The sequence below is a fragment of the Ctenopharyngodon idella genome, chromosome 6, assembly GCF_019924925.1.
Source record: "Ctenopharyngodon idella isolate HZGC_01 chromosome 6, HZGC01, whole genome shotgun sequence".
Lineage (NCBI taxonomy): Eukaryota > Metazoa > Chordata > Actinopteri > Cypriniformes > Xenocyprididae > Ctenopharyngodon > Ctenopharyngodon idella.
Window position 1 is genome coordinate 33,945,108 of NC_067225.1, and position 12,315 is coordinate 33,957,422.

At 40.0% G+C, this 12,315-nt stretch overlaps 2 protein-coding genes across 14 annotated transcripts in view; both read right to left on the reverse strand.

Annotated features, from left to right (window-relative positions):
* LOC127513884 (neurexophilin-2) overlaps positions 1-12,315 on the reverse strand; it is a 201,389-nt gene that overhangs the window by 152,822 nt on the left and 36,252 nt on the right. The gene's annotated exons all lie outside the window — the stretch shown is intronic.
* Positions 1-12,315, reverse strand: part of LOC127513881 (R3H domain-containing protein 2) — a 56,020-nt gene that overhangs the window by 1,475 nt on the left and 42,230 nt on the right. For 11 of the 12 annotated variants that reach the window (XM_051896017.1, XM_051896014.1, XM_051896015.1 and 8 more), the window contains 11 exons: positions 11,150-11,328; positions 10,688-10,789; positions 9,100-9,378; positions 7,841-7,970; positions 5,899-6,059; positions 5,658-5,815; positions 4,625-4,725; positions 3,137-3,282; positions 2,883-3,027; positions 686-783; positions 124-208 (listed from right to left, as the gene is read on the reverse strand). In XM_051896017.1, coding sequence (XP_051751977.1) covers positions 124-208; positions 686-783; positions 2,883-3,027; positions 3,137-3,282; positions 4,625-4,725; positions 5,658-5,815; positions 5,899-6,059; positions 7,841-7,970; positions 9,100-9,378; positions 10,688-10,789; positions 11,150-11,328 — 1,584 coding nt within the window. The remainder of the gene's footprint in view (positions 1-123; positions 209-685; positions 784-2,882; positions 3,028-3,136; positions 3,283-4,624; positions 4,726-5,657; positions 5,816-5,898; positions 6,060-7,840; positions 7,971-9,099; positions 9,379-10,687; positions 10,790-11,149; positions 11,329-12,315) is intronic. The other variant, XM_051896022.1, reaches the window with a different exon arrangement.

Here is a 12,315-nt window from a genome sequence, read left to right on the forward strand (position 1 = left end):
CCCATTTTTGATTATTTTTTTTTACTTTTTGGGGGGGGGGTTCCCACCTTGTTACACTTGTGGTGTTCCAGTTACACAGTTTTCAGGGTTGAATGAGCAGATTAAGTGTGTTTAGTCTCTTACCCACATCAGTAGTTCCCAGGTCTGTAGAGGCAGATTTGAGCGTTTGTCTCTTACCCCGCGCTCCGTGCTTCATCACTCCCTGACTCTGAGGAAACACAGACAGACGTGTGTTCAAGTCCTTGACATGGCGTTTAGTACAGTGTCACTGGGTGTTTTAGTAGTTGATGGTGATAATGTGATATCAAAAGATCGGAGATCACACTGAACTTATGAGATTCATAGTCCATTTTAAACCAGTATTTAAACGATGATTTAAGGAAAACTCTAGGGTAAAGTTTTCATTTCTTACAGACTCCAAACTTTTGACCATTAGTGTATATTTATGCTGATAATATAATTTGTAATGAAAACATAGTAATAAATTAGAAAAATGCAAAACAGACCCCGCTGTATTAACAGAGCAGTGTGGCTCAATTTAAATACTGAAAAAAGCAAACAAAATTAGTTAAATTTACATGAACACTTTTTTTGTTGTTGCTCAAAATACACTATAACAGACAGTGTTAACCATCCATTAAGAAAACTGCATACTTAGAGTAGTATATATATACTTCATGTATACCTGATGGGAGCTGTACGAGGACTGGTTGTGGTTGTGCATGATGGGAGGAGGACACAGACTGTACTGCAGCGGCTGCCCCAGTAAAGAGTAGCGCCCATCTGTTGAGACACAAACACACACTCAGTGATGCTCAACGGCAACACCATCAGGTCACTGGGGCAGTACGACTCAAACACAAGCACGTGCACACTTTCACCAGCACACTCCCTTGCCCGCACTCTCACCAGCGCACACTTGCCCCGTGCTCATACCACGCATTCTCGCACACACTCGCCCGCACTCTCGTGCACTCTCACACACACTCTCGTGCGCACTCGCCCGCGCGCTCTCGCACACACTCACTCGCACACTATCGTCCGCACACTCTCGCCCGCACGCTCTCGCCCGCACGCTCTCGTACACTCGCCCGCACGCTATCGTCCGCATGCTCTCGCACACACTCGCCCGCACGCTCTCGTACACTCGCCCGCACACTATCGTCCGCATGCTCTCGCACACACTCGCCTGCACACTATCGTCCGCACACTCTCGCCCGCACGCTCTCGTACACTCGCCCGCACACTATCGTCCGCATGCTCTCGCACACACTCGCCCGCATGCTCTCGCACACACTCGCCCGCATGCTCTCGCACACACTCGCCCGCATGCTCTCGCACACACTCGCCCGCATGCTCTCGCACACACTCGCCCGCATGCTCTCGCACACACTCGCCTGCACACTATCGTCCGCGCGCACTCTCGCACGCACTCGCCCGCGCACGCACTCGCCCGCGCTCTCACACACACTCTCGTGCGCACTCGCCCGCGCGCTCTCGCACACTATCGTCCGCACACTCTCATGCACACTATCGTCTGCACACTATCGTACACTCGCCCGCACACTATCGCACGCACTTGCTCTCGCACACTCGCCCGCACACTATCGTCCACGCACTCTCGCACTCGCCTGTGCACTATCGTCCTGCACACTCACGCACTCTCGCACACACTCGTCCGCGCACTCTCTGGCTTGCTTAGTTGGGGACACTTGACTTGACATTTTGATATTCAACAGTGCTTTGATCTGCCTGCATTGACACTATTCTTTAAGAGCTGCTGTGCAGCCAAACAATGTACCAGTTATCAATGTAAAGCTGCTTTGACACAATCTACATTGTAAAAAGCGCTATATAAATAAAGGTGACTTGACTTGACTCTCGCGCACACTCGCCGACACTCTCGTGCACACTCGCCCACGCACTCTTGTTCACGCTCACCTGCGCACTCTCGTACGCACTTGCCCACGCATTATCGTCCTGCACACTCACGCACTCACGTTCCGCATATTCTTGCACTCTCGCACGCGCACTCTTGCAAACACTCGTACAAGCACTATCATCCTGCACACTCTTGCACACTCGCCTGCACACTCTCGCACACTTAGCAATTAGCGCCATCTTGAGGCACTGGCAGCTTCATTTTTCTACAATGGAAGAGAGTGAAGGAGCACACTATCGTCCCGCACACCATCGTCCGCACACTCTCATGCACACTCGCCCACGCACTCCCGTACACACTCGCCCGTGCACTCTCGTCCTGCGCACTCTCGTCCTGCGCACTCACGCACTCTCGCGCACACCCGCCCGCGCACTCTCGCACACTCGCCCGCGCACTCTCGCACACTCGCCCGCGCACTCGCCCACGCACTCTCATCCGCGCACTCTCGTACACACTTGCCCGCGCACTCTCGTACGCAATTGCCCGCGCACTATCATCCTGCACACTCACGCACTCTCGTACACACTCGACCGCACACTCTCGTGAATGCACTCACGTTCCGCATATTCTTGCACACTCTCGCAAACACTCGTACAAGCACTATCGTCCTGCACACTCTTGCACACACACTCACCCGCACACTATCTTCCCGCACACTCTCGCACACACTCGCCCGCACACTCTCGCACACTTAGCAATTAGCTCAAGATGTCAGCGCCATCTTGAGGCACTGGCAGCTTCACTTTTCTACAATGGAAGAGAGTGAAGGTGCGTCGTCCATCTTATTTTTTAGTCTATGGTTCTGATTGATTGTGATTTTGCTGTGCAGCTTTTTGCTTTCAGTGTGGACAGAAAACTGAGTCCATGTCAAGGCCCGTTCGCACATGATGTCAGATGGATCTCTTGTATATGTGTCTAATGTAGTAATGAGCGTGTGTACCTTGTGCTGGCCCACCGGGCCGAGGGAACTGTGAGATGAGAGGCAGCGGGCCTAGACCCGGACACACGGTGTTCACACTGCCAGACGGAGAGGGTGCAGGAGACTGTGTGGGAGACGCCAGTGGGCTGTTGAGCTGAGTGCTGACCTACACACACACACACACACACACACACACAATATGATGATTAGAGTGTGAGTCATCCTGATGGATCAAACACATTCACAAATGTAGCCAAAAATACTGTGTGAAATACCTGCTGCTCGGGTTTGCTGGGTCTCTGCTCCACACTGTAGTACTTGCAGGGGTTCCATTGCACCAGTGGAGGATTCTGGGTCGGCTGCGGTCCATTAGGAACGCTGAGCTGCATAACCATGACACTGGGACCGGGTGGTGGGACCCCTACAACACACCAACACAAATGTGTCCATCACTCTGAACTCAAAATAAACAAGACAGAGTTCTGACAACAAAGGAAACTTACTCTTGAAGTGGCCCATTATGCTTTTTCAGATATTATCTTTCATGTAGTGTGTAATAGAGCTGTTTATAAATGTAAAAGGTCTGCAAAGTTCCAAAGATCAAAATGCAGATAAATATAATTCTGAACTGAAATGAGTCGTCATTAATTCCAGTCTCACTTCCTGCTCAACCTACATAGGTTTGTAACAAATTTGCATAATGCTCCTCTGGTTTTCATTGGCTGAACAGCATCTCTTTGCCCCGCCCTCAATCACTGTAGTTGTATCTGAGACTGGAAGAGTTTGGTTCGTGTTGTTCATGTCGAGAAGACGCTGTTTTCTGCTGCCAAAGCAAATCCACTTTGATGAGATTGATACGGTAAAACAGTCATCATTACTGTTCGTATCACTGCGAATCAAGAGCTGAGATTCCGATATGATAATGAGTGTTTGGTTTTTGACCAATCACAGCAGACTAGGCCATCTGACCAATCAGAGCAGAGCAGGATCTCAGAAAGGTGAGGTTTAGAGAGACCGAATCCTTGATCGAACCATTTCAGACTGTGAGAAAAGAGCTGATGCTGCAGTGGATATTATGAGAAAATTAAAGGGGTTTTTGACCTCCAAGCGCCAAAACAAAATTAGGAACCTTCAAAATAGCATATTAGAGGCACTTTAAATTAGTCAAATATTGGTAAATGTTTAGCTATTGGGCAGATAAAGCAGATATTTACTACTGCACAATGGGTAAATTATTTGTAAATTGTAATATACTGTTAATGTGTTCATAACTGATCATGGTGCTTTCCTGTATTATTTTATTTTAGTATTATATTATTAGTATGGTATTAAAAACTACTACAGTATGTATTAATATTTTGAATTTACTTTTTTCAGTTAGGGTTAGGTTTTCATTTTTTGTTAAAATTTTGTTATGTGCTTTTGCAACTTTTCAGGGTTTTTTAATGTCTTTTTAAGCTTTACTTTTATTTAGTTTGAGTTTATTTTGTTTCACTTCAACTTATTTCAGCTAGTTGCCAAAACAAAAATGAGAAATTTTTCCATGTAATATTTTATTATTTTCCACATACTATTATACTATTTTAAGTTTTCAACTTATCAAGGAAACATTTCTAATTATTTAAGTAGGTTTTTGATGTAATATTTTATTTTCTTCCAGCTTTATTTATTTATTTATTTTTAGTAGTTTTTGTTTAAATTTCAGTTTTAGATAACTATATGAATGCTGTAGCATGCATGAGTCCAGGGTGGTTGTGGGATACCTGAATACTGCTGTTGGATTGGCTGTGGGCTGCAGGGTGAGGCAGACTGGGTCATCTGGTACTGATCTGAAGTGGGCGGCTGCAGGTAACCCACAGATGGACTGAAACACACACACAGGAATTGGGATTGCGAATAAAGCAGCGTTTCCATCCCATGTGTTGAAGATACAAAATCGTCACTTCCTTGGAAACTGGCACAAAATATCAGTAACAAAATAATAAAAAGTTGCTGAAACTGGTGAAGCCTGTGACTCTTTTTTTCCTCCATCATAAACACAATAAACGCTATCATGTGATCTTGCGTTCGGATGCTGGTGTTTGGGAACGCAATGATGTGAGACGCTTCTGGAGGGAATTAAACCAAATCATTAATGACAGACTTTGACTCAGGTGTTTCAGAACCACCAAACCAACATTTGAGATGTGATTGGTCCGCTGGTTAGTCCAGTTATCCAATCACAGCCTCTGCTGAGGCAAAGTTGTTGCACATCATGGTTTATGTGCGTATTTTCTTATTGAATAAAAAAATGATATAGCATACTTTTTGTATGCACATTTTAAGATTTTATGTGCATCTTGCCGTTTCCATTCAGCATTTTTTTAATATATCTCAAAATTCATATTATTCGTATTACTGATTTAAAGGTGCAGTAAGCGATTTCTGATAAACGCTGTTGAATGTCGATCAGACTGTAGCCAATCAGCAGTAAGGGGCTTGTCCACTTATTAGGGGGGAGGTGCCTATGTTGCATTGCATGCCTGTGAATTTGGGGTGGAGCTATCAAGATAGGGGTGTGGTCCTTTTGGGTAGGGGCGTGTTTGTTCTGGTGATTTAAAATATCAACAGCTTTTCTCAGAAATCACTTACTGCGGCTTTAATAGATTAAATCATATATTTTGATCATTTATGTGGAAAAATGATTATTTTCAACCCTCATTCTGTCTGAAATGATCTGTTTTTAAGACGCGGTTCCTTTAAGGCTCTTCAGTAAACGGCCACTACTATGATTGTCTAGCGTTAGCGTGTGTGTACCTTGTGCTGTTCTGTTGTGTGGGTGTCAGTACACTGTAGTAGACGGGCATGGGCGCGGCAGTCGGCATGGCTCCCTGTACTGACTGGCTGACGGGCACCATGACGGGCTGCTGGTACTGCTGCTGCACCACAGACTGATTCTCATTGGCTACAGGAACCTGCGACGGCACACGGGTGGAGCTGTCAGTCACAGATGCACACGCATCCACCCACCCACACACACACATGCACTCACACACACCTGATAGGAGGGCATGGGGGGGTACTGGACCATCATGCTCTGCATCTGTCCGTTCATGCCCGTGCGCTGCGTGCTCATCATACTGGCGCTCTGAGGCTGCTGTACTCCCATCATGCCCTGGTACGCAGGCTGCTGACTGGTCATCATGGGCTGGAGCGGAGCTGCTCGCGCAAAACAAAAGCACATCAGAATTCAACCGCTCATCGTGAGGGAGTCATTCAGAGCGAATCAATGAACTTTAATATGAGACATCAATATAAGAGAGCATAAAAACAGCAGGAGTCTTCTGAGACAGACGGATGGAAGCCCATTCAGTCCACACAAGAAACAAATCATGCTTTAGCAACGCTCTACAGCGGCCAAGAGTCGACGGAACGGTCACTGTCCCTTCACACTTCAGTGTGTCCGTAGAGGGTTATTTATTTAATCATATTTATGACTCGAAAAGGTCATAGTATGTCATAATTCTGATGTTTTATGTCATAATTAAGCCGTAATTATGAGGTCAAAATTATAAGAAAAAAAAAAAAAATACTTTTCATTATCATTATTTTTAATTTAACTTATAATTTCGATTTGACATTTTCAACTACCTTGAACTAACTACATTTTTTATTTTATAATTGTGACTACTGTCATAATTTTGACTTTTTAACTCAAATACGATTGGTCAATTTCGCCTGCCATAACTGACTTTCCTCATAACTATTTTATATCATAATTACAACATTGTCATAATTTCAATTTGTCTTAGGACTTTCGATGTCATAAATTTTACATTTTAGTCTCATAATTTTGACTTTATAAACTCAATGTCATTTGTCAGTTTCAACTATCTAATAATGACTGTCAATTTAGACTCATAATTTAGATTTTTTTCTCTCATAATTATTACTTCATACAATTGTCAATTCGATTTGTCATAATTTAGATTTTTTAAACTCAATTTCAATTTGTAAAATTCAACTATCTTATGACTTGATGTCATATTTGAGTTTTCATTATCATAATTTTGACTTTTTAATTTCATAATTTTGACTTTAAACTTATAATTTCGATTTGTCAATTTCAACTTTGACCTATGTCATAATTATGACTTTCAATCAGTCAAAAATTCAAATGACTGACTTTTTAAACAAATTTGATTTGTCAGTTTCAACTATCTAATAATTATTCAATTAGTCAATTTCGACTGTCGTAACTGACTTTTCTCATAACTATTTTATATCATAATTACAACATTGTCATAATTTCAATTCGTCTTAGGACATTTGATGTCAGAAATTTGACATTTTAGTCTCATAATTTTGACTTTTTAAACTCAATGTCGATTTGTCAGTTTCAACTATCTAATAATGACTGTCAATTTCGACTGTCATAATTGACATTTCTCATAATTATTACTTTATATCTTTATAATTATGACATTTTATCAGTTCAATTTCTTGTCATAATTTTGACTTTTTAAACCCAATTTCAATTTGTAAAATTCAACTATCTTTGAATTTTGACGTCATAAATTGATGTCATAAATTTGACTTTTTTTGTCTCATCATTTTTACTTTTTTATCTTATATTTTGATTTTTTAAAACTCAATTTCAGTTTGTCAATTTCAAACATCTTATAATTATGACCTACGATATCAATTTTGACATATCTCATAACAAAGTTTTTACATCATAATTTTCATGATCTCTTAATTATGACTTTTTGTGTCATATTTGTGACTCATAATTATGACCTGTCATAATTTCGATTTTTATCTAATATTTATGACTTTAATGATAATTATGATTTACCAAAGCATGATTTTTTCTTGGCGTGGTGATAATGGACTTCTGATGAGCTCCAAAACCATGTGAGCTTGTTTTATAGGGAGGATAATATGATGTTGTCTAGAAGTTCTAGCTATAAAAGCACAGGAAGTGAGGTCACACTGACCAGAGGGCTGTGCCGGCGGAGGCAGCGGCTGAGATCGCTGCGTGGGGAATGACACCTGGTGAGAGATGGAGCGGTACTGCTGGCCGGAATTAGGATACTGTCCTGCGGTGGAGTAATACTGCACCTGGATCTGAGAGAGGAGAGAGTTTATCTTTATCTCTATTAGAGGAGAGAGTCCGCTTTATCTCTGATGTGTTACTACACAGACAATGAACAGTCAGTGAGCTGAAATCTATATTAATGAGGGAAGTTTCTACACTTGTTAACCATAAGCAACTAAACTTGACTTTGTGCAGAGCCCAGCAAACACCCTGTAAAATAAGATCTTCCTCGGCCTGACTTGTTTGTGACGCATCCTGCTCTGTACTTCCACGTTATTAAATAAATGATAAACGATTCTCCCGCTGCACATTATCAAACCCAGCAGACCCTGCAGGAGCGAGAGTGAGATGCACAAATGTGCACAGCAGGTGTGTGTGTGATTACAGCACGTCTTCACAAACTTCCCACAAGAATCACACTTAGCATCGCTCTCACACTAAAGTTGTCTAACTAAAGTTTTCCATCACCGTTGTGCCAACTTCCTGTTTTCTCTTCAGAGAGCCTGGTAATATTTTGCACGGGAAGTTACAGCTACCTCGGGATTGTAGCAGAACACATTTCACAGGCGGTGATTTGTTTCTAAATCCTAAGTGTTCCCTGACTGGACTGGAGAGATGATGATAATAAAGCAGCACAAACATGATTCAGAGACACAGAAGGTGAAGCTACAGGACTGAGATGTGTGAGCATGTGAATGTCATTCTGTGAAATACACTACTGTTCAAAAGTTTGGGGTCTGCATTTATTTGATCAAAAATACAGTAAAAACTGTGAATTATTCTTCCAGTGTAAAACAGCTGTTTTCTATGTGAATATATAGTAAAGTGTAATTTATTCCTGTGATCAAAGCTGAATTTTCAGCATCATTACTCCAGTCTTCAGTGTCACATGATCCTTTAGAAATCATTCTAATATGATGATTTGCTGCTCAAGAAACATTTATGATTATTAGTGTTCATATTTATGTGGAAACTGTGACACATTTTATTTTTCAGGATTCTTTGATGAACAGAAAGTTCAAAAGAACAGCATTTATTTGAAATAGAACATTATAAATGTCTTTAATGTCACTTTTGAACTATTTAATGTGTCCTTGATGAATAAAAGTATTAATGTCTTTCAAAAAACCCAAACTTGTGAGCGGTTCTGTGTTGTACCTGCTGAGGCGGAGGTGGCGGCTGCATGTAGCCCGGAGCGGGCGGCGCCGTCTGCAGGATGGGCTGTGATGGAGGTGGCGGCGGCGGAGGCGGGTGCGCGTGTGGAGCCGCGGGCTGGTATCCAGAGGGCGGCGGGGGCATGATGTAGCTGGGCTGCGGTGGGGGATGCTGGGATAATACGGTTGGCGGAGGTTGGTATAGGCTGGGTGGCTCTGGTGCCTCGCTGGAGCCCTGACGGCTTAGAGACATCTGCCCGAAACCTGCAGTCAACTCATCACCCTGAAGACAGAAAGAGAGATCAACATGGGCTCTGTTTCAATTCCCAGTGAGCTACTTCCCTGTCTATAGAGGCAGCATCCTTATAGTCATTAAACATCACATGTGACTGATCTGAAATGCACTTCATGCGCAGCTGCTCTGTTAATGTGTTAATGACGTACTCACAAATGGAGCTCCTTGCGTGAAGTTAAAAAAGTGACTTCCGATTCACATGGAGTTAGAATGACTATAAAATTCAAGATATCAGGGCAAAAATGCCCCGTATGAGTTTTTGTCTGATATTTACATTATATGATATAGTTAAGCAATATCACACAAGCGCTGTTTTTGTCCTGAATAGCACAAATGTGTTAATACTGTGTTATATTTTAGACACAATATCGTCTGTTTTTGCTCAATTCTGCCAATGAAAATATTACCTGTAATGTCAGAGCAGAACTGTTGTGCGTCTCAGAGCAACACACAGCGGTGTTTCGTTTCTGAATGAATCTGCATTTTGAGCGAATCAATCAGGTGAATCAATGATTCAATGGCCCATTCATAAAGAGAGCCATTTACTGAATGAATCAGCTGTTTGAATGAATCAAATAAATGAATGACTCAATGAATTACTCATTTAGACATTTACTGCCACCTACTGGCAGTTTTAGTTTGTTATTTAGAGTGTAATTCAGTGAAAAAAATATTTCATATTTCCATATTAATTTAAAAAAAAACAAAAACAAAGGAATAGTTCATAATTTTATCACCATTTACTCACCCTCATGGGCATTGAAGCCTAAAGCTTGTGTGTAGCTTGTGTGTAAATTGTTGAATCAAAAAATATATATATAAGCCGAATAATATTTTTAAATAATATAAAAAAAAAAAAAAAATTAAAAAAAAAAAAAAAAAAATATATATATATATATATATAAAATGTATAATTTATTTTTAAAATAATATTGACTAATATAAGCTTAAATATAATTTTATTTCATATTTAATTACATAATATTTTTCAAAGATATTTTTAAATTATATATATATATATATATATATAATTTATTTAAGTAACACTTTTAAATAATATTTAAATATTTTATATATTATTTACATCTAATATTTTAAATGTCATATTTACATTTTCTTCATTAATAGTTTCTTCATTAGCAGATTTTCTCCTCAAAATCAGTGCAAAGACACCCAAACAATTCACTACTAGCTACAACATCATATTACAAGCTCAAAAGAAGAAGATCCAGAGAGAACAGATGAGGGGAAATGAAGGGAAAGATGCAGGAGAGCGAGAGGAGCAGTGTTCTAGTACCATGTTGTACTGCTGGGAAGGAGAAACAGGCAGGATGACCTGAGGGCACGAAGGGTTTGAATAAGACACAGCCTGCGCAGACGGCTGCAGAGACGCCACCGGCTGCAGAGAGACAGAGAGAGAATAGACAAAGAGACGTTTAGGAGGAAACCAGATGAAAGAATCGTGTTAGAGGGACGCAAACGGAGGAAATGTTAGAGCAGAATGTTCTGTTCATGTACAGATCAGTGCTGAGAACTAAAATACATCTGGCATTAGTTCAGCTGTGCTCAGAATACTGACAGTATTTGAAGCAGCAGCATTTTAGAATGACAACCAGCATCAATGACTGCGCCAAACACGGAGACACATGCACTTTCATTATAAAATTCCTAGTGAATTAAGTAAAAGAAAGCACAAAAGCATATCTAACAGTGTGATATTGTGCTTCACAGCACAGCCGGAGGAGAGGAAGCAGCTCACCTGAGGCATCATGTGATTGTGTGCGCTGATGGTGTGTGTGTGGGACGGGGTGGGCAGCAGCGGCTGGCTCGCGCTCTGAGGGGCGGCGGAGGGGCAGTTCGGGGGACACGGCAGGAGACCGCGGCCCTGCTGGGGCGGCTGTGTTGGTGCACAGAGATCCGGAGTGACAGTGGGAAGACCTGAGCGGTTACACAGATGACAGACGAGCAGTGAGACATGATAATCAGCTCTCAGAGAAAAGTGCATGACTAAATGAAAGAAGAACATCGTAATTCAAATGCTTTAATGCAAAATATTAATCACTAACATTTAAGGCATATACTGGGATGTCTCAACTGGAATAGAGCATAAAACATGATATAGCAACATATAAAAAAATCATAATAATTGTGTTTGCACTACAGCTAAGATGGAAGATATTCCCATGAAAATAAGACATTTAAAAATATTAGATTTTAAATTTAATTTAATTTAAAATTTCATCTCCGTTCTTCTGAGATTTTAATGCTTATTTGGAGAAAAAAAACAAGCAAATATACAAATAAATAAATAAATATACAAAAATATTATTTTAGCTTGGGCGAAGCATACTTGGGAGAATAAATAAAATATATTAATAAATAAAAATAAAATATTATATAAAATATTAAATAAATAAAAATTAAATATTACAAATATTACTACATTTTTCTACAAGTATGTTTATTCCTGTTTTGGGAGAAAAACTAAATAAGAAAATAAATATGTAAATAATTTAAGTATTATTTTATTTTTTTATTGATTTATTTTATTTTATATTTTATTTTATTTTATTTTATATTATATATTTTTTTTAGTTATTTTTGTATTTTATTTTATTTTATATTTTATTTTATTGTATTATTTTATTTTATTTTATTTTTTTATTTTCTCCCAAGTAAGTTTATTCCTGTTTGGGGAGAAACATGCTAGGAAGTATTTATTATAAATAAATATTATAAAATAACAAATAAATAATATAATTAAAAATATATATATATTTTCTCCCAAGTGTGTTTATTTCTGTGTTTTGGGGAGAAACATACTTGGAAGATAGAAAAATAAATAAATAAATAAATAAATAAAAATAATAAATAAATATTTCTCCCAGGTCTGATTCTTCCTATTTTGGGATAAATTAAATTTTT